The following is a 25628-nucleotide window of genomic DNA, read 5'->3' on the forward strand; positions in this document are numbered from 1 at the left end:
GTGAGAAGACAATAAAATAAAGTAAACAAAAAAAAAAAATAGCACACTATGGGTGCTTTTGTTATGCAAGGAAACAAGTGAAGGATTTCGGAGAAAAATGACATCAGGATAAATGTATGAAAAAAATTTTTAATAATTATTTACTGTACATTTTCGTATATATGTCTTTGGTCTAAATTAGCAATGCTGTAATTCGTTTCCGTTTCAGTCTCAGTGAACTCTCGTGAAGTTGATGCAGCGGCCCTATGGACAATAAAGACCAATGCGGTAAAATACGGGAGAAAAAAAATTAATCAACGGTTTGAAAAAAAACCCCTCGTAGATTTAGAAAAATATGGATCTAAAGAATAAAAAATATATAGACTAAGGTACATCAGTTCAATAGATGCTGAACATAAAATACACAATATATATCAAATATTAAATCAAAAAAACTTAATGTTATCAAATGAATGCAGTGGCAAAAGATGCTTTCAATAAATTGGAATATTTATTTAAACTAGTTAATTTAACTGAAAATATTTGTTATAAAGGTTCACTACTGTTGTAATTATATGATTTGATTGATTGCAACTTCCAGCGAACAAAACCTCCAGATCCACCAACAAGAGAATAAACCAATAGAATAAAGTGTAACATCGTGAGCAATCAAGTCAACGTACTACAGTGATACCAAAACGTATTTTTTGATACCGTCATGATGAGTTAGTTACATGTAGAGTAAATGTCTTACCTTATCACGAGGTGACGGCCTCATGATTGCCACTCTGTCGTACTGCCTTCTCATCAATGCCAACAATGCATCGAAACGACCCTGAGACATCACGTCAAAAACAAAGACACGACTTGCACGGATGCTTCTTGAATTCAAAGGTTTCATATGCGTATCGGAACGATCACTGCACGGCTCACCTTGATGGGCGTGTACCATTTGGGCTCTGGCAGGGGGTTGTAAACGGGCGCAGGCCTTCGCGGTGGTCGAGGTACGATGTCTTCATCCTCCACTTCATCTGGCATGGTGACCACCGCGTTCTTGGCTTTCTCCAGCCTTGAGCCTTCCTCTGTGGAGCCTTTCTGCCCCCATCGGACCTATACCGGTATAGTTCATTAAGTGGATGTTTCAAAACAAACAAAAATAAAGTCTACACACCCCGATTCAAATGTCAGTTTTTTTGTGACATAAAAACTATAAGATAAATCGTTTCAATGCTTTTACCACCACGAATGACCTGTACAACTCAACTGACAACACTCTTCAAGATGGTAAGGAAAAATAAACAGCTGAAATAAAGTTTTTTGCAAAAGTGCGGACACCCTCTTATGCCTGGAATGTTTGTGTTCAGCAATCACCAATAATATGTGAACACGTTACACCATTTAAAGTGCCTCTGATTAATCCCAAATAATAAGATGCGGTGATTAAGGTTTTTTTTTTTTTGCCGACACTGACTGCAATATGGAACTGTTCATACTTCCCTCCACCTTGTCTAAGGCCCAAGTTCGATCTGAAGATGTTATGGTCCAATTAAACCAAAATGAAACTTTTTCGCCATAATTCCAAAAGGTATGTTTAAGATCATCATCAGAAAAGCATGATGGTGGCAGGATCAGGATCTGGGCCTGCTTTTCTGGACCTGGGGCCTGAGACTAGCTGGAGGGAATTATTGAACAGTTCGAAATAGCAGTCAGCGTTAAACACAAATCCTTCAGGCTTCTGCTCAAAAGCCAATAACATACCTGTCAACTTGTACGTTTTCCCCGTATTTTATGTTTTTTTTATCATTTCAAATCATGTACGTCGTATTACAACTTTTATACGGGGGAAAAAAAATTGTGAACCGATCTCACAAAGACCATTTTGGCTCAAATCCAGATCGTCTCACCTGCTGGTAGCCAACGACAATGCCGTCGTCGATCGCTACGATTGTCACGGCAAACCAGCAAAAGTAATCCTAAATCGTATATATATTTTTTTCATCGCTGCGTACGGTCGAATTGATAAAGCATGATGTGCGCATGCGCGGTTAGCCGTTGTACGGGTTTTTGTTGCTTTGTAAGGGGAATCGGAATCATTTATAAGGGCAGCTATTAGCCGAGGTTGACAGGTATGCAATAATATCAGGAAAAGCTCATTTGACAAAAATGATAGAAGGGGAATGGCTAATGCTCTTTGTTATTCATATTTGTAACACATTTAAAATCACCTCCATGCGTTTGATTCCACCAGGGCCTCGACCCCCATAGTATGACGCATCCACTGTGGGCCACTTGTGTTTGGGGAACAAGTCTTCCTCTTGCTCCTAAACAATAAGAGCAGTAGAAAGGACAACAAAAACATCAAAGATGACATTCTCACAGCACATTTTTATTATACTTTAACAATTCTCTTTTAGTATAGGGGTGCATCTCAATTCATTCATTCATATATTTCAGTATCTCAGTTCATATTACCGTATTAGCCCGAGTATAAGACGGTGGTTTTTTGCATTGAAATAAGAGTGAAAAAGTGGGGGTCGTCTTATATTTGGGGTCTAGACATTATACCCATTCACGACGCTAGATGGCGCCAGATATCATTGAAGCGAATGCTGAACTTGACTCCCCAGGCCAAAGTGAACCCCTGTCATGAAGAATAAAAATAAAAATAGCAGTGGCACGAAGAAGAAAAATAAAAAATAGCGGTAAGAAAGAAAAGAGAAGAAAATAATAGAAGAGATAAGAGAAAATGGAGAAACATAGCAACAATCTGGAGAAAAGTGGATCGAAGATCGGCCAGGTTAACCGGCAGCTGAGGAGAAGTTGTGATGTAATTTACATTTCAAAAACCAGAATCTATTCATTTACGAATGTGATTGCACTTTAGTTTACATATTTAAATGTTCAGATATTAAGATTTGAATGAGGCAAAATAACATGCTTTTTCTCTATATAATATATTTTTATAATCATTTGTTTCAGATGTACTGTAATTATTTTCTGTATAAAAATTAACTTGGTGTTCAAAGTCTTTTTTCAAACTTGAGTCTTGAAAAAGAGGGGGTCGTCTTATAATCAGGGCCGTTTTATATTCGGGCCAATACGGTATCCACACCCATTGAATACTTTCAGAACCCTATTTTTACACTTTTTTTGACATAATTTGGATTTAAATAGTGTCTTACATAATGTGTCCGTGTTTTCAGATTATACATCATTTATATTATATCAGAATTTGTAATATTTCAACATGTGTGGTGGATGGACATTTTTACAGTATACAATACAGAATATGAGTATCACTTAAGCGACTGAAGTGAATTTGATTTTCTACATTATTCTCATTTATTGAGATACATCTATATTCTATCAATGGAAATTGCTTCTACAGCTATTTAAATAGCATTTCTGACTACACAAGATGAGAGTTGGCCGAATGCATACATCATGCAGGACGTGTACTGATTTCTGTACAGGTATTTGGCCATTCTTCTTCCCATTCTAAACTGTTCCTCTCTCTTTAAAAGTTGTTTTTTTTTTCACGTAAATTGGATTCCCTGGTGGACTGCCAATGAGCATACAGTTGCAGTACCAATAATAATCGATAGATGCCAATGTTGCTCTGTTTCCTTCATTGCAAGAGCCATGTCAGCCCCAAAAAGCCCTGTAATTATGAATGACTCACTAATAATCAATCACGCACAGTTCGTCTCCAAGTGATTATCAATTTTATTCTATTCTTTTCTTCCCCGTGTTCTACTCACGAGTACAGGCGGGGGAGGAGGAGGAGGGGGGCGAGACGGTGGTGGGTCTCGAATCACCTGCAGTGAGGAAAACCAACAGTGACGTCCCAACGTGTTTCTTGGAGTTCAGGGGTTTGTGCTTCCAAATATGCGTACGCACTCACCACAGTGCAAAACAGAGGCCAGAACCACCAAAGGAGGCCAAAAACCAGCAACAGCAAAAGAGCCAAGAGCAGCCACAACACCCAGATCCCATTTGACTGTGACACATAGACCCACAAAAATATATTCTTGCGATTACAGTAATAAAGAAAGCCAAGTCTCGAATGACTCATTTCAATTATATTTGTCGTTTAAAATTTAACGACGGTGTGAATGAAGCTTTACATCTTATTCGACTTTGTTCAGATGCACGTATTGATAAAAGAATAAAAATGCCAACATACTTGACTGTAGGTTGAGAATATTTTTTTTTGGAGTGTTACATGATGAGTAACGGCACTAACTGCAGATCCACGCCCATTTGTGAGTTTTCTTCATATGTGATGTAAGACAGATACTCACACAGTTTGTGGCGTTGATGGTGATGGGAGCAGAAATGTACGACTGCCCGTCGTTTAAACTGATCAGCACCTCAACGGCTCTGCAAAAACGTTCCACACAATAAACACACGCGCCACTTTTATTGTTGACTTGCGGCTAGAGGATGTATTTTCCCTTTTTGCGTTAATAGTTCCTTTTCAATGTGGGGTGTAAGGTGCACAGTACCTCTTGCACATCAGAGGGAAATGTTGAGGACTGTCTACTTGAGTTCAATTATAGTAATTTTTTTTTCACTGCAACCAAGTCATTTTGGTCTTCCATAGCCATGTCCCGAATGCGCTGAACAAGTTCCAGTCATTGCAAGTCTATGCGTGAACTGTAATCAAAATGATTTGCAGGTCGTTTTAGCTTAAATACTGTAAGAAATTCTCCAGGTATTCAAACAAAAATGCATCTTTTGACCATTTGGGTCTGAACTTGTGTCCTCAGCGAAATACGCTGTCATAAATACGGACGAGGTGATGTCATAAAAAGAGCCAGCGCTCCAGATTCACTCTTGGCTAGATGAGGAGGAAAAGCGTGTGATTATGTCCAAAGAATGACTATAATTTCTGGAACACTTCTTCAGTCATTACTTTTAAGTTCTCTTTGTTTCCTGTCGGCGAAACAACTTTATTACATTTGTTTTCGCCCAAAGGGAACATCATCCATGCATCCAACCACCATCCATTATCTGAGCCGCTTATCCTCACAGCGTGCCAGAGCCTGTCCGAGCTGTCTTCGGGCAGTAGGGACACCCTGAACTGGTTGCCAGCCAATCAAAGGGCACACAAACGATTTACACTAGGGACAATTTAGAGTGTTCCATTAACCTGCCATGTATTTTTTTGTTTTGTTTTGCAATGTGGGGAACTGGAGTACCCGAAGAAACCCCCGGATGGCACGTGGAGAACATGCAAATATCACATAGAAAGGCCTGAACTCACAATTTCTAAATGTTTGTACAGTCAAACCGCGGTTTTCGAATGTCTCTGTTCTCGACCAAATCGGTTTTCGACCAAAAATTCCGAGTTTTTTATGCCTCGGATTACGACCAAAAATCAGTTCTCGACCAAACTGAGCGCGTTTGAATGCGCCACTTGACTCCTCTTGCCTTCCTTACACGAGGAAGTGACGCTTCTTCGGGTAGACGAGGAAGTGACGCTTCCTCGTGTAGCCTTCCATTGTGAGCAGACGTGTTCGATAAAGATTTTTGGAAAAAAAGAGCGTAGTTTCGGTTTTCGAACAGCCTTTTGGAACAGATGATGGTCGAATACCGAGGTATGACTGTATAAAAATAGTTGAGCTTCCTGAGTGCCTGCTTCACTTACATGAGACTGTCCTGATAAATTGTTAAGAAAAACCCCCCAGTATGTCTCTTAATATTACGGCTAAAGAGGCAAGAATTGGATTCTATGAAAACAATGAATCCTCACATATTTGTGATTCCGTTTTTACAAATTTGTGTATTCATAGACTTTTTAGGGGCAAGAATCTATCCTCCTAAATTAGCTACAGATAGAGTCATGTATACAACATGGATTCAAGGTTGTGTACATGCTAGATGCTAGCTTTCTTTTCCTCTTACGGGTTTATTTTTATTTGCCGCCATTTTTTGAGCGTGCGTGTGCGTCTGCATTTGGCACTTACTGTCCGACCTCATGTAGCACTGGAGCAGGACACAGCAGATGACCATCTCTCACTAGCGTTGCCTTTTGGCCTATGAAGAAACAAGCAAGAAAATGTCACTTTCCATGCTTAACGAACCATTATTTTCGATTCTGTGAGGTGTTTGCAGTTTCGATTTTGCATGATTGTTGGGATCATAAAATGAACTAAACAAGAAGAAGAGAAGCATGATCCAGTCATGTGGTGCCGTGTCCTCTTTTCATGAACGAATCTACCATGTATCTTATAATAGAGTCTCATCCGCCCTCCCTCATTCCCGCCAGTCTCATAATGCCTCCTCTGTTCTCTGGCTACGTCGTTTGAAAAGGCAGCTACTGTTTGACTGTCCTTCGCAGCACAGAGCCCTGGAGTTTGCATTATTTAATAGATGATCATGGCGCAGCTGCATTTCAGGAGGCTGCATGAGAACCAGAATGCTCAACAGTTTAAAGCAATGTTTGCAACAAGGTGAACATTAATCCCAACAGTCAATAACAATAAAACCTGATCTGGCTTGTCTTTGAATTAACGTGAGGAGGTGAGAAGTACATCAGCTTTTTAAATCGGGTCACAACGTGCCGACCCGATGGAGTACTACTACAAGTACATTTGCGAAAGAACAACACTGTAGTGCTGTATACATCAAATTGTTGCTTTGTTTAGCTAAGGAGTGGCCTAAAATCCATCCATTATCTGATCCACTTATCCTCACGAGGGTCACGGGCATGGTGGAGCCTATCCCAGCTGACTAAGTGATTGTTCACCGATCGCAGGGCATATATAGACTAACCATTCGCACTCACAATCAAACCTAAGGACAATTTAGAGTGATAAATTAACCTACCCTAAATGGTTTTGGAATGTGGGATTAAACCTGAGTATCCAAAGAAAACCCTACATTGCACTGGGAGAACATGCAAACTCCACACAGGGAGGCCTGACAATTTTGGATCGCTGAGATGTGACGATACTTTCAAAGAGCAAAAGACACTCTAGGCTACTTCCTTTAGCAACCATCAACAAATTTGGCAAGCTTGAACCAGGCCAGCATCCCGTCTGCGCCCAACGTTGAGATGAATGCCGCGCAAATCATATGAAAGAACCTTAAATTGGAAACAAAAGACGAGACATGCTTTGACACATGCCAGAGCTCTGCCACCAGTCGTCATGGTAACAAATAGACATGCTCATTTGCATGAGACAGCACTGACCCCGCAAAACAAGCGTGACCACTAGAAGTGTGCAGTACCGTATTTTTCGGATTATACGTCGCTCCGGATTATAAATCGTACCAGCCAAAAAAATGCATAATTAAGAAGGAAAAAAACATATAAGTCGCACTGGAGTATAAATCACATTTTTGGGGGACATTTATTTGATAAAATCCAACACCAAAAACATACATGTCGTCTTGAAAGACAATTTAAAATTAAAATAAAACAAGAGAACAACAGGCTGAATAAGTGTACGATATGCTAACGTTACATGACGCTTAAACAACGAACTGTGAATGTGCCCGGTATGTTCACGTAACATATTAAGAGTTATTTAGACAACTATAGCACAAAGAACATGCTAACAAATTTACCAAACCATCAGCGTCCAAATCACGAAAACCAATGAAATCTTCATGCTCGGTGTCACTTTCAAACAACTCCGCCAACTTCGGAAGTAGAAGATGCAGCGCTTCCTCTTCTACATCGCTTACGTCAGAGTCATCGTCAGTTGTTTTTCTCAGTTTCCGCCAACGTGGAAAGTATCAACACAGGCAGAGAGCACCCTCTTGCGGTTTAATGTGAAAATAACATGTGATGTGTACAATGTGTTCACCATTTCACTCATAAGTTGCTCCAGAGTATAAATCGCACCCCCGGCCAAACTATGAAAAAAACTGCGACTTATACTCCAGAAAATACGGTAATTGTTCGAGACTTTTTAATCAAGAAACCGGGGCACTGGTTAACCCTTTCAGGGACAGCGGTTGGACAGTTACTACAGTGGATAGCTTATGTTATTATTATGTTATCAGTTTACAGGGTGAATGGAAGGGTGAATTTAGGCCTCATTTAAAACACATTTAACTCACTGTATGTGTCCTGACCGACTGTGAGGAGGCAGAGAATGTTGTCTGTCCTCTTGGATCCACTGAAGCCAGTTCCTCTCAGCACCACGCTGAAAGATTCTGCAGAAAAATGCCCATACTATCGTCATCGCGATGTTGCTATAAGGAATCACCGCACACGTATGCCGTTTATTTCACATACCATTGACGCAAACACTTGAGGGTTCTATCGTGAAGATTTCTGAGCAGGACTGCTTTAGGATCTGAATGGAGAAGCGGGCCCAAGTCAAAAAGGGGTCAAGAGTTACACGTGGTCTCGCCGCACTGCTCAACAATGGTTTGCACCGCCTTGTGATCAAAGCTCACCGAGCTGACGACATCTTTGAGCGCATGAAAGCCCGACAACACCGGGAAGACTTGCTGGGTGCCGTCTGCTATTTCAGCAAGCTGCAGAACAAAGACAAACAATCGACAACCGTAGCTCGTTCACGCAGAACGTATGAATGTATGCTAGTTTACGTTTCAGCAATCACTCAGTGGCTGCCTTGTTATCTCCAGCGGCGTTTGAGGAGGAAAATGACATGAGAAGCTTTCATCTCCTGCTCGGCAGGAAGCTCATCTGGCTTTATTTAATTAGAGCACTCTAATGACTTCCTCCTCCAAAACCACAAAGCACTCTGGGTCATCAGTCCGAGGTGAACATGTTAACTGCGGAAGACGCCATTCATCATAAGGCCATTCAGCAGACAGTTACAGTATAAAGTCAGTAAACATCGTATTTGTATGAATTATTATAATTTGTATGAATAAAACACTTCTTGACTGTAATCGTAAAAAATCAATCAAATGGAAAAACAGGAAATCAGCAAGCAGCCTGTGATCAGGATTTCATGCTTCACCACCCATTGACATTGTGCTCCTTCTGGTGTGCACAACCTGGCCACCAGGGGGTAGAGTAATACAGACATAGATCACACTAGACGTTTTTTACACACATTTAGTATGCTGCAATATTATTTGCGATTTCCCGCAGAGGATAAAGAATACATCCCTGCGAGTCTGTCTATATGCATTCCTTCACTTTTTGTGTAAAAATTCCGTCAAGGATAAAAACAACCAAGACATCAACATTAGCATTTTGTTAGCATTGGCATTAGCATTTTGTTAGCTGTGTGTTAGCATTAGGCCAGTAAGTTAGTGAGTTATGGTCACCAAGGTGGGACATTTGTCTGTGTGCACGTGTGCGTGTGTGTGTGTGTATGTACGTGTGTTTGAACAGCATCAGTCGCTTTGAGCAAAACGTGGGCAGACATTTACAGGCTACTTTCATCCCTCCGTTTCTGTCTCTGTACTTTGATGGGCAGTGTGAAAGCGGTTTCGGATTAAAAATCACCAGCATTTGCTTTGACATGTGAAGCGCGCCATTGAACTTTTGGACAAAATATTCAACTTGAGCCTTTCATCTATTGTAGCCACTGGCACACATACAATCAAATGCACAGGGAGAAATCCAAGTATCTCCCGAACAAATGTTTTCACAAAACTCCGGTCACCCTTGAGTTTCAAAGCCTTTTGCGTTGTTCTTTATTCTTCTTGAAGTGGGACGGGAGTGGGACCTCAACTGACAATCCCAAAAACACAAACACACACAGGCACACGCCGGGAGACAAATAAACCCCTCTGTGTGGCTGAGTGAAAAGATCGTCAAGTTCCTACCTGTTTGTGGTCAAAGTCCATGACCCCGACACAGTACACTCGGGCTCCAAAACCTCGAGCTTTGTCAGCCTGGAGGCAACACAAGCAGGGAGTCAGATCAAGTCGAAGACCAGAAGGGGACACCAAGACTAACAATATATGCTTGCAATTAAATGAATTGAAATCGTAAAAACGAATATACAAAAATTTAGGGATATTTTTGGTTTTCAGGTGAAATTTCAGGATGAGCCTAAAATGCATTCAAACCTTTGCAGGTAATGTGACCTTCTCAAAGCTTTTGAATGTCAGACTGTTAAATGTTTTGGTACTTTTTGGGCAAGTTGCTATTCTCAAATAAGGATCTTAATGGCAAAATTCACAACAGGCTTATGTTCTTTGAATCGACCAATAAATGTCCTGTTTCACCGAGAGCTGGTGTATAAACAGTCGTCCTCGTCATGCTGTTTACATTCTGACATCATGAAACAAAAATGACACCTCACAATGCATCAACAGTACTTTGCCATTGAGATGCTTCAAACAGGATGTTCTCAGACAGAAGTGGCCACTGAGCTTAGTGTCATGAGCAGGTTGCAACAGAGGTATAGAGAGACTGGAAGAGTCACAGAAAGAAGTAGACATCCTTTGACCATAACCCATGCTGATCACCGCTACATTAGGAACAATGCCCTGAGAAACCAGATGACGAATGCCACTCAACTGCAGGCACGTTTTAAGGAAGGTGCAAAAAGTAATGAAGCATTTAACAGTTGGACACGTGCATTTAAAGGTTTACATTACGTTCACCTGTAAAGGTCTGAATGCATGTTAGGCTCTTTCTAAAATTTCACCTGAAAGCCAAATATCCCTAACCTTTTGTGAGTAGCGTATAAATAAAGTAAAGCATTGGGGCAAATGAAGAAACAGAGTATACAACACTGTTTAGTTTAAGCCAAGTAAATGTGTGTGGGTGTATGTGTGTGCGGGTGTCTGTGTGTGTGTGTGTGTCACCTCCTGCACACTCAGCTCAAAGGGGTAAACCTCCAGTTTGCCATCGGTCAGAACAATGATGATGCTGCGAGACGGCGACGTTTGTGTCTTCATCTGCTCCGACACCTGACGAGCGCAAGCCAAATGTAAACTGCATGTGCATCTACGTTGCACAATGACACTGACTCATTCATTCGTTGTCTTTTAATGGATGATACACTGTTATCTATCATGGCCGTTGTATTCATAAGTCGATAGTCAAGGAATACACACGTGTGCAATTTTTACACAAATTATTTTCCACTTTTTCGCTGTCACAATCAACTTGCATTGGGATCACTTGGAGCTGCATCTACAAGAGTGGAGTTTTTTTTTTCCAACAAAGTTAGATGAACATGGTTGGTCTTTTTGAAGGTCTGTTCCCCATAGAGTCTTCCAGTATTATTGTGATTTTTTTTATTTTTTATTTTTTTGCTTTGAACGGAACCAATTCCACGTAATTTCTCAAAGGTCTGCTTCCTCACTAAAATGTATACGTACTGCTTTCAAGCCTTCGTGCATGTATGTTTCACCAGCGGGGTTGATTTGGCTCAGTTTCGTCAAACCCTCATCTATCTTGGACCTGGGAATCCAGAAACCAGGTTGTGGACAGCACAGGTTAAAATATACACAGCACTGAAATGAGGTCAGTTTCTGTGTGATCTGGTTATCTGTGTTTTTCCATTTTGGACAACGAGGAGGAGGAGGAACTACCTGTCTCCGGTTAATGGCAGGATTACAACTGCTTGGGCTGAAAAGACAATGTAGGACACTCTCATCCTGGGACTGAAACATATGCATACAGTAGAACATTGTTCATTTAGAGAAAAAAAAACACAACAACATTGAGTTCATGTCATGAGTTCATGTCAGCACTTGAGGATGCTGGAGAGCATTGAGAGGCTTTGTGAAGCATACAGGTGATCGTTCAACATGCACAACGCAATAAGATGCAATACTAGTGTGGCATGAGCTACACATTTTGAACCAGCTGGATCATCTTTTGAGACTTTGTGAAGAGGAAAGAACCTCTCTTTCGGTGTACGACGTGTGCTCGTGTATGTAAATCACAATGCAAAAAGGTGGCCTTAAATTTGGTGGACTGATGAGTACTATCTCTCAGGTCCACAAATGTTCTCCGGGATGAATGGACAAAAATTCCCACATGATACACTGCAACATCTTGTATAATGTCTTCCCAGTAAGACAGGAAACTTTTCGAACCCACTCCATTTTCTTCAATGTTTCTACCAAAACTTTGACCATCCCAAAATTTAAACTCACCATCGTAAGAGGGCGCCAGCTGTGCCAATAGCACTCCCACTGACTGTCCTGACTGTCAACCAAAGTCAACACCACCTCCACATCTGGCAGAGTGTTATGAGTTTATATTTGGTATCACACACACACACACCCACGCACCCACGCACAACACCATTAACCAGAATGGGTTTGGAGCCTAAGATGTCAGCTTCCCCAAATAGGTTTGGTCCACTTTTTTTTTTTTTGTACTCCCATTTGTGTTATACTTTAACAACCTATAATAAAAGCCCTCTCTGATTTTACTTTGAAAACGTTTCTGTCCTGTATGTGCAAGAGGACTTTGGTAATAACAAGTCCCCTCACCCACCTGACAAACTTCTTGGTGAGCTGCTCCACAAATCCAAAGATCTCATGCCAGTGTCCTGACACACTGCCTGACCTGCAAACATGATCGGCGCGCACAGAAACGCCACAAGGTGCCTTTTTAAAACAACACGTGAATGCCAAGTGTCAAAAGAAATCACGCATCCTGAATGTTGTTCTGTCGTCACTTGAGGCAAAATAAGGGATCCAACATACAGATGCAGTTCAGTTTTTGACCGCCGAAGCCACACCAATATGTCTTTAAATGAGTTCGTCCACCGTGTCAATCAAAACGAAACATTACAATTAAGGAAGACAAAAAAAAAGTTTGGATATACAGCAGGGGTGCCAACCTCATTTTTGTCGTGGGCCACATTGTAGTCACAGTTTCCCTTGGAGGGCCATTATGACTGTGAAACCGTATAAATGTTTAATCACCTTCTCATATTATTAAATATACAGTACACAATTAATAGCTCACTATTTTTTAAATCAAAAGTCCAGACAGGAGAATAGTTTGTTGCACTGTTGTTCAAGTTTCTGTAAAAATGTAAAACAAGAAAATGCTTGCAATAGCTCAACATGATTATTTACTACATATGACAATTTGAAATTTGGTACAGATTTTGACCCGGTTGATTTGCTTTCGCGGGCCACATAAAATGATGTGGCGGGCCAGATCTGGCCCCCGGGCCTTGTGTTTGACACCTGTGATATACAGTACTGTATACAGTATGATATGAATGAATCAATCAATAAACCAAATAATTACTCTAAAATACTGTGAATAATACTTAAAACAATGTACCGAAGGATGTTTTTTGGAGGACTGTATTATTACATTTCAAACACGCGCACCATTGCACTGGCAAACTTAGAACACATATTAACGGCAAACAAAAAGGATCGTTTGAGTCGCTGCTTCCACAAGTATAGTTCAAGTTAAGGGTGAAGGCTATGCTAAGGTCAAGTGGGAAGTGGGAACACGCAAACTAAACACAACCATACAAGGACAACGACCAGTCTGAGCGCACATAAGAATGTCCACTGTGCAGCATATTGTTACAGCAGCTCATATGTCTCACCTGTCCAAAACAAAATAAACATCGAATGCACCATTGCAGGACTCTTCGCCGCCGTCCGTCAACGCTGAGATCACCCGAAAAGCCGTCAAAAGGAGGATTGGACAACAAATCCATAAACGACCCATAATCCACACACATCAGAATGTTTTACTCCCAGAACCACGATGAGCTGTTTTGGTTCCTCTTCATGGTGGGCTTCATTATCTCGCGGCGGTGCGTTCAAGTGCCTCACATCTTGCAGCTCGCAATACTGTACACATCGAAGATTATCATCGTTGTTCGTCCGAAGCGTGTGGTCACACCCGAACAGCACCACCCAGTGTGCATTTCAAAGTTAAATCATTGCTCGGTTACGTTACTACATCACGTTTTGTTTTTTTAAAACAATGAAACAAGCATTTCTTTTGGGCTTTATTAATAACCGTGCCCCTGGTACACCAGTAAGACGATACCCGTTTGATCCCCCCACCCCCTTGTTTTACCTTTAAAATGTGTTGTGTTCCTGCATTTTATGTATTCTATAACTATGCCTCTCTATGAAAAGTGATTCAGAAATTAAATAGAATTTAATTGTGTGACAAGTAAGACAATTGATTTTATTATTTTGGTCTTGTTTTGATTTTACTTACTTCCTAAAAATCTGTATTGAACATCAATTCTACACATATTGCACCACTACAGACTGTGAAAGGTAGAACCAAAACTATCAAATTAATTACTGTATGTCCATCTCAGTATGTCCAACTGTTACTGCTGCTTAGATAAAATAATTACATATTACATATACTGTAACTGACTTAAATGTAATATTATGAGGACAAGTTGGTACTGAAACTGTTCTCATATGCAAATGGGGAATTATATTTGCATTGTTGTAACACTTAAGTGATATTTACAATTTTTTAAATGAAAACAAATTTGTAAATATTACGGTGGGGAACTTTACTCTACTTTTATTTTGAAAGCAACATCACCATCCAGTATTTCCTGCATCTGTCAAAGCCAAAACAGTTGGCACTATTAGTGGCATAAATAGTCAATGACTGGGACTGGAAATATGTAAAGCATGGCAGAAGACTTGTCTGGGCTGCCTAATACTACATTTATCATGCATTAATACAATTAAATTTGTAATATAAATATGCAAGCTGTACTATGGATGCCATCTTATCATCTCGGTGGAAAATTAATGTAGCTGTTCTTGATGACCGCAATGTCCCAACACAAAACCACGCACCACAATGTCTCCAAGACAAACACATGCAAAAGGTTCTTGCAAATGAATTGCAGAAGGCTAACAAAAGGCCAAGAGAGTATTGATTTATTGAGAAAAAACTCATTAATCAGTCTTTATCTCCCGGGATGCGTCGACTCCATTTGGTCCTTCTTCGTGATGAATTCTTGTTAAAAGAAAAATTCCCCGAAAAAACAACAAGAGAAATGCCCCATTAAAAAATCCGAATGATGCTGTTTTTATAATGCATCATAAATGATGAGGGTGTCTCTTTACATCTCAGCATTCAGAGAGTGTGAAGTCATGGCATGTGAAAAAAATACATACCAATGTCATTTTGTCAGGAAATTGAATCTTTGCCTGGTGCAGGGGCCCCTTGGAGACGTCTGTTTTTGCTTTGCACGATCCCTCTTTTGTTTGTGGGTGTAACCATGACGTTGCAGGCCAACAGTCCACATTACATACAGTACTCCCATAATCTTCTTGGATGTTCATCCAACTTGCATGTGGAACATGTGCACAAAAGGCCTCGTTTGGTTTGCATAACCACTTTAATGCACACCGAAGAGCTGAACATTGTTTACAGGAAAAGACCCTCATTTTTTGTAAAAGAAATGAAATATAAAGGGCATTTTACTTGAATTTACAGGTCAAATGGTTCCATGAAAATATGCTACGTATTGTTAGTTCGACCGGATTTAATCAAATAAACAGTCAGAAAAAGCTTGACCAATTTAATCTGGTTCTTTTCTATGAGTTCAAGAATTAACCTTGATTCATCATATTTCATATGCGTTCTGTCAAAAAGCAACTAATGATGTCACACGCCAACTAGAAATGCAATTCCATCATTTATCGAGCAACCAACCATTGAAATATCTTTTGTAGTGTTAATTTTGCAAGGTTTAAGTCAAGTCAACAGTGTTTATAGAGCACTTTCAAACAGCCATCGCTGCATACAAAGTGCTGTACATGGAGCAATTTAACATGCACAATAAACAGTAAGACAAATCGGTAATAAAGGCGGTAGAAGTCACCAAACAGTAAGACCAAGTACAAATCTAAGTCATGCTGAGTCGAATGCCAAAGAATACAAGTGAGTTTTGAGGAGGGTTTTGAAGATGGGCAGCGAGGAGGCTTGCCGAATGTTAAATGTTTAAAGGGATGTGAGCCCTTGGTAATCTACTACAGATGTAAAAATAACAATAAAAGTGATTTTCACTAATGTGGTGAACACAGCAATAACAGTGCAACCAAACAATGTTACTCTCAGCCTCTGAGGTCACAAAAGACAAATGAAGGATATTGTTTTTGAATTTGTCATTAAATGGGCTTTTTCTTAAAAAAATTTTTTAACGCGACCAGGTGTGGTGTTGTTTATTCAGATTGAGTTTTAAATCAACTGGGAAATGCAGAAACCACAGCCATTTTTTCAAATTGAGACATATAATCAAACATTTATGATTGTTGTAATACAAGAAATAATCAACACACAGAAAACAAGAAAACAAACAAAAACAACGACAACAGGCACAGTAAACTTTCATTTGAGGTCTACTAAAGATAATTTGTAAGTTTAGACAGACAATGCTCTACAATAAATACTTGAAAAAGTGGAAGCGATTTGGACATTCTTATTTGGTAAAATTTGCCAAGTAAGAGCACAAGATTCATCACACAGGACAAAGACTAGCCATCATGTTGTAATTATAGCTTTTAAAACAATTGCAATGATAAGGCCAATTTTTTCCGCACATCTATTTTTCAAAATCTCTCCAAAATTTTGATGGCACAGGGTAACCATAAAATAAATGTAGACTTGTCTCTGACTCATTCCCACAGACGATTGCATTTATCATCTAAGTCAGTGAACTTGGAAAGCGAATTATTATAATAATAAAATACTAAAAATGTGAAGTATTTCAAATGAAACCTCAGCCATAGTGGTGACGTTTTCCTCTATTACGTCACGATCGTTTTGGGGGGGTTTTGTACCTACAATGTAATGAATGGACTGCGGGTGAAATATTCCAACTTGACCACTCAGCGGCGGTAGAGCGCTGTGTCATTGTTTACTATGAATACAAAAAGAAAATAGGCTTTGTATTAGTTGCTGACGTTACCCGATGCGTGTTACTGAGCAATTCTGAATTATTTGGAAGGAGGAACGTGGGCGTTGTGACATATCGGGCGAGGTCATGGCTGAGTCGAGAGATCAACGATTGTGGCACGGGGACTAGCGGTCACTGGTCAGTTTGTTTTCAATCAAATTTAGCTGCCCTAAATAATGCCTGTCAATGTTACCTTTGAGATAACCACCTTGATTTAAGCGTGTATGCATTCTATTTACTCGTACGCGTTTGGGATATAAATGTAGGTCGAAGGGGTATGTACGTCAGTCAAGGTGTCATTCTTCAACCGTCCGCGTTTTGTTTTGTGTTGGCAGTGTCCGCAGTGACCACAATTGTAAAATACAGGATGTCACGCAAAGGATATCATACTGATGGTTCATGAATTAACTCGGTTTAACTTGGGAGCGAGTTGTGCATTTCGATATATCTATTCATCAATCCATCCAAACCTACCGTGGATATGCAAAGCACATATACCACTAATAGAATGCCAGATTTTGTGTTAAAAAAAAAACGAGACCAAGATCATTTTAAAACGTGTTCCACAATTAATATGATCTATAATTTGTATAACTCCGTTGAAATAAAGTCCTTGAGAGGGCAAGTCAATTTACACGACTAAGAAATTGTGCAAAATGCACCCATCTTATTACTGGGGATGTGGCTGTGTTTACTATTAACCACTCACATTCAAATTTATATATAATGGGAGTAAGTATACACCTGCAGCGATTCCAAAAGTTCAAACTTGGATTCAGTGGTTCATTACCGTTTCCTCACATGCATGTGGTATGTAAAAGTCAAGTGTGTTTTTGCAAAATGTTTAAATCATGGTTTAGTTTTTGTATGTTTGAACACCATACCTACAATGAAGCAGCAGCATTGTGCCGTGGGATTTTTTTTTTTCAGGTGGAGCGTCCCACTTTAGATAAGATTATTATGAACCATTTCAAGTAGCATAGTTAGTGTTAACGTAAGACCTACAGACCTATAAGAAATAATAAAAAAATAAATATATTTATACAAATCTGGAAAAGCCTGCTAGAACGCCTGAACTTTATTTGGTGTTCCTTAGAGGCATGTGCAACAGTTGCAGGTCTGCGCTGATTCACATTTAACATGAACATTTGAATGTGTTTGGATAATTCTGAGCACAGCAACATCCCATGTCTAAGAGCATGTGCATGATCTCAATCGTATTTTTTAAATTTCCCCTCCCCAAAACATTTTATTTTGAAGGTATACTGGTTGTAGCTCACATTGATGGGGGGGGGGGGGGGCGTTTGAGACTGTTGAAATTACTTATCTTGGTCTTTTTTTTTTACATCACAAAAATCTGGCATTTGAACTAGGGTTTTTATTTCCATTGTATCTAATCTAATATAATCCGATGTAAATTGTCGCTTAGTACAGTACAGTCTTTCCATCCAATACATCCATCCTGGCGTTTATGCATCCCAATTTGTTCTTTCCTTCTTGAAAGCTGTGACCAAAATGTAAATACTGTAAGTATTGTGTGCGTGTCTTTTCTCCTGTCAGGTTTCCATTCCTGTCCCGCCCAACCCAACTTGCTTTTATTTGAAGTGGAAGAAGCAATGATCAAGATGCTGCAGACGACCCATTACGTGGAGCTGGGCAATTACCCAGAATGGCCGATGCGCATCCCGCAGAAGATAAAACTGTACACTTTTGAACAACTTCCCATGTATCTCAGAGAGAACCCCTACATCACAGACGGCTACAGAGCACACCTGCCTTCCAAACTCTGCTTGAGAAGGTGAGTCTAATAATAAACACTATGTAAGGTTGATGCCCCCCCCCCCCAAAAAAAACCATCTGCTCTATTTGTTGTTCCTCCTCAAGCATTTTCGTTCTCTCCAATGAGACTGTGAACATCTGGAGCCACCTGTTGGGCTTCCTTCTCTTCTTCTCTCTGGCCGTCAACGACGGCGTGAAGGTTTTGCCAGCTTCTGGAGCCAGCAGAGAAGATTATGTCATCTACGCCATCGGACTGTTTTGCTTCCAGGTAACATGTGGACATGCGTTGTTTTATGTTGATGTCGCACGGTCAAGTCAGTGAACATTCACGAAGTTTAAACCCGAGCCTGAGCGGTGCTGTCTGAGACCAACCTCTTATTTTTGAAGAGGGTTCACACCCACGACAATGAAAAACTGCGTCACGTTATCTACTCAAACACTGCAAAGTACTGCGTTTCTCTTTTGAATCCACCGTGCCGTGAAACAGTCATTTATAATTCAGGTCATTCGGGTTTCCGAAAACAAGTTAATTGAGTTGACTCCTCCCAATCAGGTCTGAAACCTGTTTGAATACCTGAGATAGGCGTGTTTTTGTAGTTCCAATACGCACGCAGCTCAATGTGGACCTAGGTTTGTGTACACCCGATGGCCTCAACATTATGTACGCTCTTCTGTTTTGGCTGTACACTGATAGACAGTAGTGGGAAGCTAATAACACTTTTCGGTTTTTGGTTTCATCAGACAGAAGGTATCTAAAATTTAATCTATGCTGCATGTCATATGGAAGCATATTTGGCAATAAAGATGACCTTGACTTGACCTTGACTGAAGGTAGTTGCATATGGAGCAGTTGGAGAACCGCTCCCCCTGACAAATGAAGAAACCAAGTTCACCAACTCCCATGAGCAAGCATTAAGCAACAGAGGCGAGAAAAAAAACCCTTCCCCTTAGGAAGAAACTAAAAACAGACTTGGGACTCAATGGGGGGGGGGGGGGGGCGCTGTCTGCCTCAACCGGTTGGGTTGCCGTTGATGAAATCAGGGATTCTCAAATTGTGGAGTGGTGTGCGCACTTCCATCACTAGTACCCGAAAGAACCTCAGTACAGAAGAAAAGCTCACTTTTAAGCATTTGTTTCAGTCTTAATATCTAATATCCCGATCAGGATTTTGGAGTCCATCGCAGGAAAATAAATAATAATCAGCGATACAAACAGAAGATGGACAAATTTAATTAAACAACTCATATTTAGTTTACAGTCATCCGCCATTGTTCTTGGGCCCAGCCCAGCACACAAATAAACACAATTTGCTTCAAATTGATGACCATTGAAATGCATTGAGAAAAAAATAAAACACTTATAAACATTCAATACACGGAATTATAACATTACAACCGATCACTGATTTCGCATCAAAATGCAAATCATTCACCAATCCAATCCATAAAGTCTAATAAATACTGATTGATTCAAATGCAGTAAAAAGTCCACGTGTATATAAAATAAGGCGCATGTACTCGTAAGTGCTTTTGTGGGATTTTCTGTCTCGGGCTTTGATTGGCTACATATTAATGTTCATCCTCAGGTCAAACTATTTTAGTTTAATTTTTAGTGTGTAACGGTATTCATTGATTTAGCCATAAACATAGTTTTAATGTTGTTGTATAACTCATTGCAATACGGGACGGTGACATGACCACATTCCTCGTCAACATTTTGTGTTTGTGTTACTTCCAGGTGTGCATGTTGTGTTCTGTGGGCTACCATCTGTTTTTGTGCCATCGATCGGAGAAGACGAGTCGCCGTTGGCTGGCGTTGGACTACGCCGGCATTTCTGTCGGCATCCTAGGCTGTTACGTGCCCGGCATCTTTTATTCCTTCTATTGCAATGCCGTATGTGCCCCACTTTTGCGTTTCCTCCCACCCTAATCACATCTCCATTCTCTCATCAGTTGTTCTTGTCTTGTTTCATCAGTTTTGGCGGCAGGTCTATTCGCTGACGGTGCTGACCATGATTCTGTTAGTTTTCGGCGCTCAGTTCCATCCGCGGTACATGAGCGCTGAATGGCGTTGCATAAGGGTGTCCACCTTCTTCGGCGTGGCCGTTATGGGTGTGGTTCCAACGATCCACTGGGTGTTGCTCAATGGCGGGCTCACCTGCGACATCGTTCGGGTGAGGAAAGCTTCCTCCTCCAAAAATTCTACATCACTGTTTGTCCTCAAAACTACTTCCTGTATGTAGCTCGTCCAAGTGCCGAGTGCCTGTTTTGTACCTGTGATGACAATATACCATCTTCATATGTCTGGCAATGATTCCAAAAATGAGGTTTTGTGCAAACACAATACTGCCTCTCACGTTCTGTGCCGTTTCAAATAATTACCGTATTTTCCGCACTATAAGGTGCCTCGGAGTATAAGGCCTATTTTGAATGGCCTATTTAAAAACTGTGTTCATATATAAGGCACACCGCATTATAAGGCGCATAGAATAGAAGCTATAATAGTGGCTGTTGTTATGTTATGCATCCAGTAGATGGAGCTACGCTAAAAGGAATACAATACAGCTTTATTCATATAGAGCCTTCACAACCACTGCAGCTTAAACAAAGCACTTTACAGAACATTTAAAATACTGTGTTCAAGAAATCAGATTGTTGATCCATATATAAAGCACTTCGGATTATAAGGCGCACTGCTCTTAGGTGCGCCTTATAGTGCGCCTAGACCGTTCTAGCTTGTCAACCAGATCAAAAGTTTAACATGTGCATTTTCTCCAATGCAACATTACTTTGCCTCCGTTACATTGTCATTTTATAGGTGTCATTTTTGCAGATGTTCCTGCCTCGCCTGATTGTCATGTACCTCATTGGCGCAGCTGCCTTCGTGTTCTACATTACCAAGATGCCTGAGCGTTGCTTCCCTGGTGAGTCTGGTTCAATCTCACCTTTGTCTCCCGTCACTCGCCACCTTCTTCTCACCAGCCCATGCATGAAGCAAGGGGATGTCTGTTGAAGTCGCAGTTTCAACCAAAAATCCATATCGTGGTAGTATACCAAAGGTCCAAAGTTAAAGATCATCTCACACTTAACAAGCAAAATGAAATGTGTACCACAGTAGCATTATGAAATAAAAACAAGAACTGAAACGACATCTTCAACTAATAAAACTAAATAGAATTACAGCGAACATGCCTGTTGTTTTTGTATTTGTCAATTTATGTCATATATGAGCTTTCGGGGTTCATGCGTCATGCATTTATTTTGGTATTGCTGTATGTGGGCCCAGAAGAAGGATAGTCAAACAGTCATTTGTGAAGTTAATTACAGAGTACTTTTGTAATAATTGATACAAGTGCCTTTTTTGCACTCAACAAACACACCACACAGAAACACAAAAACCTCCAACTAATAAAAACAAAACTAAAACGGAGCATTTTTGAAAGAATACAAACTGTCGTTGGCTGCCGCCCCCGTCACTCATCAGGCGGGGCCACTCCCTTTTCAAGTCCATCCATCCATTTTCGCTGCTAAAAAAAAAAAAAAAAATTGCTGATTTGACCGTACACCGTGAGGATAGCGACCCCATGTGGATAAATGTAATACTTGCACCTCACGTGAACATGTTATTGCATTTATGAATGTAAATTTCGCCGAAAAAAACCAACAACCCGTTTCATTATGGTGAGTTAGTAGGCTTTATTTGTTATATATATATATATACGTACAGTACACGTAATGTTCATTTATTTTGAGAGTGTCTCAATAAGTGTCATCCACATGTTTATTTCTCATTGTTCTATGAAACATGAACACCTGAAGTGACAAAAAATGGAAAAAGATGAATCAACTGGCTGTCATATTCATTCACTCAAAATTGTTTTTAAAAACGTTCAGCCCTTGTACAAGTGGAGTATGAACTTTTTTTTTTTTACACAACACTGAAAGCAATAATATCAAAAGTATTTATCGTCTTTGTGCTTCTGTCTCTCAGGCCACGTGAACTACATCGGTGCCAGTCATCAGGTCTGGCACGTTCTGGTGGTTGCCATGCTTTACTGGTGGCATCAAACCGCAGTGGACATTATGCAGTTCCGGCATAGCCAGCCTTGTCCACCAAGGACACAATGACAACAATCAACCAACGCAAGGATGCACTTGGGTGTCGTCAGATGACCATTTGCTCTTTTTTTAATGTTGAAAGTCTTTGGATTTGGTCAAAATTTACGAACAAGCATGGTCCACCAGAGCCAAGATATGGGTCAGTAGGTCGGTTGAAGATGACTGCAATTGCATGTACTTATCGGCCTGATGTCAGTGCATGAAATTTCTACTTAGACTGTATAGAAACATGATTATTTTGTTGCTTTTTCAAAAAAAATCTTGACAATTATTTGATGCTTGGTTGAGAAGGAAATATATACATTTGCACATGGGATTCTTGGGGCGGGTTAGAGCGGGTGTTATGGGTCGGGAGCTTTTTTTGAACAAAGTGTCACTGTGATTGACACGGTGCACATCGCAGCTTGAAGTGTTGAGAAGTAAGGAATAGAGGGGAGTTTTTGCTTTGCTGGAAATATTAACGTGTTATTTATTAAGCATGACACAATTTGTGTTGAAAAGCAGGGAACTTGACAGTGCGATGGATGTACCTGATGCCATTTCAGCATCTCAATTTCATACAACCGCATTGCTGTCATCACAAGTATGGCTGTGAGGTGTCTTGATAATCCAACAAACAAATAATCCTCATCCGGATTTCTATTCCCTTACCACAGAGTACTTGTCTAATATGAAATGTTTAGCGTTAACAATGCACTAGAATTGCACGCTTCTCCGAAGAGTATTTACTTGACGAAATGAAATAGTGGCCAGTTTGTTGTACTGCTGAATTTACAAAAAAAGAACACTATTTTTACAACTGTTTGTCATTAGGACTGAAGAACCCACAATCAGTAAAAGATTAGTGGTATTTGATCCCCAACTAAATGTGAGTTAGTGCTCAGCTCCCAAAGATGTTTGCTATATTCGAGGATTCAAACATCCAGATTCCACAGCAGATCAAATCAATCCCCCCCCCCCCCACTGTAAAACCAAACTAATGTATATGCATGGTATCACCCCCCCCCCCCCCCCCCCCCCATTCTTATGGAGGAGTGATTGCATGTTTCTGGTTATTTGGGTCTGGTGCTTTTTTTATGTCACACGTTTTACAGGGCAAAAACAGGCAAGCCAGCATTATGTGACTATTATAAGTGATGTCATGTGTGAATTGGTCCAATGTGTAGTGATCCGGGTTGTCTCAATAGTGTTTATTGTCCATATTTTGCAAGTACTGTACTTCATTTGCCTTCAACCAGAACAAACGTATGCGGTACATGCACTGACTTGGTTTTTGCACGACAATGCAGCAACAGTCTCATTATTTTTTTAAATCTTTATTCTGAGAAACAATGCTGATTTGTATTATGAAGCACTGTAACTGACTTTTAAACTGTATTAAATAAGGTCAAAGAGAAAAAAAATCATTTTAAATGATTAAAAAATTATTGGTGTCATAGTGTTTTTCGGCCGAAGAGCAGTCAAAAAAAAGGCTTGTTCTTCCTGATTTGAACAACAGAGGGCGCTCGTCGATGCACTCAATTGAGAATCAAGTAAAAACGTCAAAGCTGCACGAAATGTAAATGTGTAACTTTGCACAGAATAATTACACGAGATTCGGTTACACGCTGACACTAATACTGATGTTGAGCAAGAGGCCGCTGTCAAGTGTTTGTCAGAAGTAATTGTGTTGGGAAACGGCGTCATGGAAAAAGTGGAGGATCTGACACATCACTCGGTTACTGTGAATGTGACTTGGTGTACTCATCTTTTTGGATAACGCTGAATTTATCCAACTGGATGACTCAGGACATCAGAAATATATTTATGTACAGGGAGTGCCAAAAGTCACGATACACTTTGTGATAGCTAGGGCGAAGGACACGTAACACAATGCAGGACAAACAAAAAACAACAGCAGCACAAAAATACAACGTGACAAAGCCTGTCACTCCTAAAGGTAACACAATCCTATTTAGCAATGCTGGTCAATCACTGCAGCTGGTAGCACTTCTGAAAACCAATTACCAATCAGGACACTCAAACGTGGCACTGATTGGTGGTTTGAGTCGGGGAAGAGGGCAGCCAATCAGGGAGCAACAGTTGGAGCTCTACTGTAAACAATGTTACGGTTTCAAAGTTGGCCTTTAAACCATGGTTAAGAGTTTCACTGCAGGGTTTTTATCGAGTATTATGTTTATAAGAAGTGTATGAAATAGCGTTAGGTTTTCAAACGAGAGATTTAAATTATGTTTGGAGTTTCAAACTCAGGTTAAGGTTTCAAGTGAATGTTTCAAAGCAGGCACGTGTTGAGGATGCAGGTCCAAGTTGGGGAGCATCCACAGCACCCACTTAATCGTGGATGAAGGATCATGTTTAAGGGGCATCGCGCTGTGATCGATGGCTATAAAGTTAGTTTGGAACAATTCTGTCTGCAGATCACACTCCTAGACGAGCACCCCCCAACCCTACCCCGGTCAACAAAGTATGTGTTTTTCCAGATGCATTAAAATAGACTGGCCTCCCCAGTTTGAAAAACGTGACACTGAAGATGGCATTTGGCCATGCAATGAAAAAAACTAAACTAAACGGTGTGTTGAATTTTATTTCGTCAAGCGGCTGCACAAAATAAAATCTCCTGGATCCAGATACATTTTTTAAAATAGACGAGACAAACACGTGAGATTTTTTAGTTTGTGCAATGACTTGATGAAATAAAATGAGTAGATGTATGGTCTACTTAAAAAAAATGTGTCCAAAAATGCAATGGCCTTAGTTTTACCCCCCAAAAGTAATAACCAGGGTCAAATAATTATTTTATATATTTGGTTCATGATCATAATTACATGCCATCAAGATATTTTACTCAGAGTTTATTTCAAGTATTAAACATGCTCCCACACGAATGTCCAACACGACTGCTAAAAGGAATGCTCAAAAG

At 40.2% G+C, this 25628-nt stretch overlaps 2 protein-coding genes across 3 annotated transcripts; one reads left to right on the plus strand and one right to left on the minus strand.

Moving 5' to 3' along the window:
* Positions 1 to 109: 109 nt before the first annotated feature.
* Positions 110 to 13791, minus strand: LOC147192066 (anthrax toxin receptor 2-like). Of its 2 annotated transcripts, XM_086134280.1 has the most exons (17): positions 13467 to 13788; positions 12386 to 12457; positions 11470 to 11541; positions 11257 to 11338; positions 10738 to 10842; positions 9748 to 9816; positions 8398 to 8478; positions 8234 to 8294; positions 8056 to 8151; positions 5952 to 6021; positions 4284 to 4362; positions 3884 to 3979; positions 3741 to 3797; positions 2205 to 2300; positions 913 to 1089; positions 734 to 814; positions 110 to 243 (listed from the first exon to the last, which is right to left on the minus strand). In XM_086134280.1, exons 1-17 carry the CDS (start codon positions 13589 to 13591, stop codon positions 211 to 213), a joined length of 1452 nt encoding a protein of 483 aa, XP_085990406.1. In that variant the 5' UTR covers positions 13592 to 13788; the 3' UTR covers positions 110 to 210. The 2 variants fall into 2 exon arrangements, with proteins under 2 accessions (XP_085990406.1, XP_085990407.1); XM_086134281.1 differs by lacking the exon at positions 12386 to 12457 and having other exon boundaries at positions 13467 to 13791.
* A 2939-nt stretch (positions 13792 to 16730) lies between these two features.
* On the plus strand, positions 16731 to 24109 carry LOC147192067 (progestin and adipoQ receptor family member 3-like). The gene is made up of 7 exons (XM_086134282.1): positions 16731 to 16949; positions 18372 to 18609; positions 18696 to 18858; positions 20328 to 20483; positions 20566 to 20763; positions 21423 to 21513; positions 22581 to 24109. Exons 2-7 carry the CDS (start codon positions 18428 to 18430, stop codon positions 22715 to 22717), a joined length of 927 nt encoding a protein of 308 aa, XP_085990408.1. The 5' UTR covers positions 16731 to 16949; positions 18372 to 18427; the 3' UTR covers positions 22718 to 24109.
* The last annotated feature ends 1519 nt before the right edge of the window (positions 24110 to 25628 follow it).

This window comes from Hippocampus guttulatus, chromosome 17 (genome assembly GCF_054856545.1).
Source record: "Hippocampus guttulatus isolate MCC_2025c chromosome 17, RoL_Hgut_1.0, whole genome shotgun sequence".
Classification (NCBI taxonomy): domain Eukaryota; kingdom Metazoa; phylum Chordata; class Actinopteri; order Syngnathiformes; family Syngnathidae; genus Hippocampus; species Hippocampus guttulatus.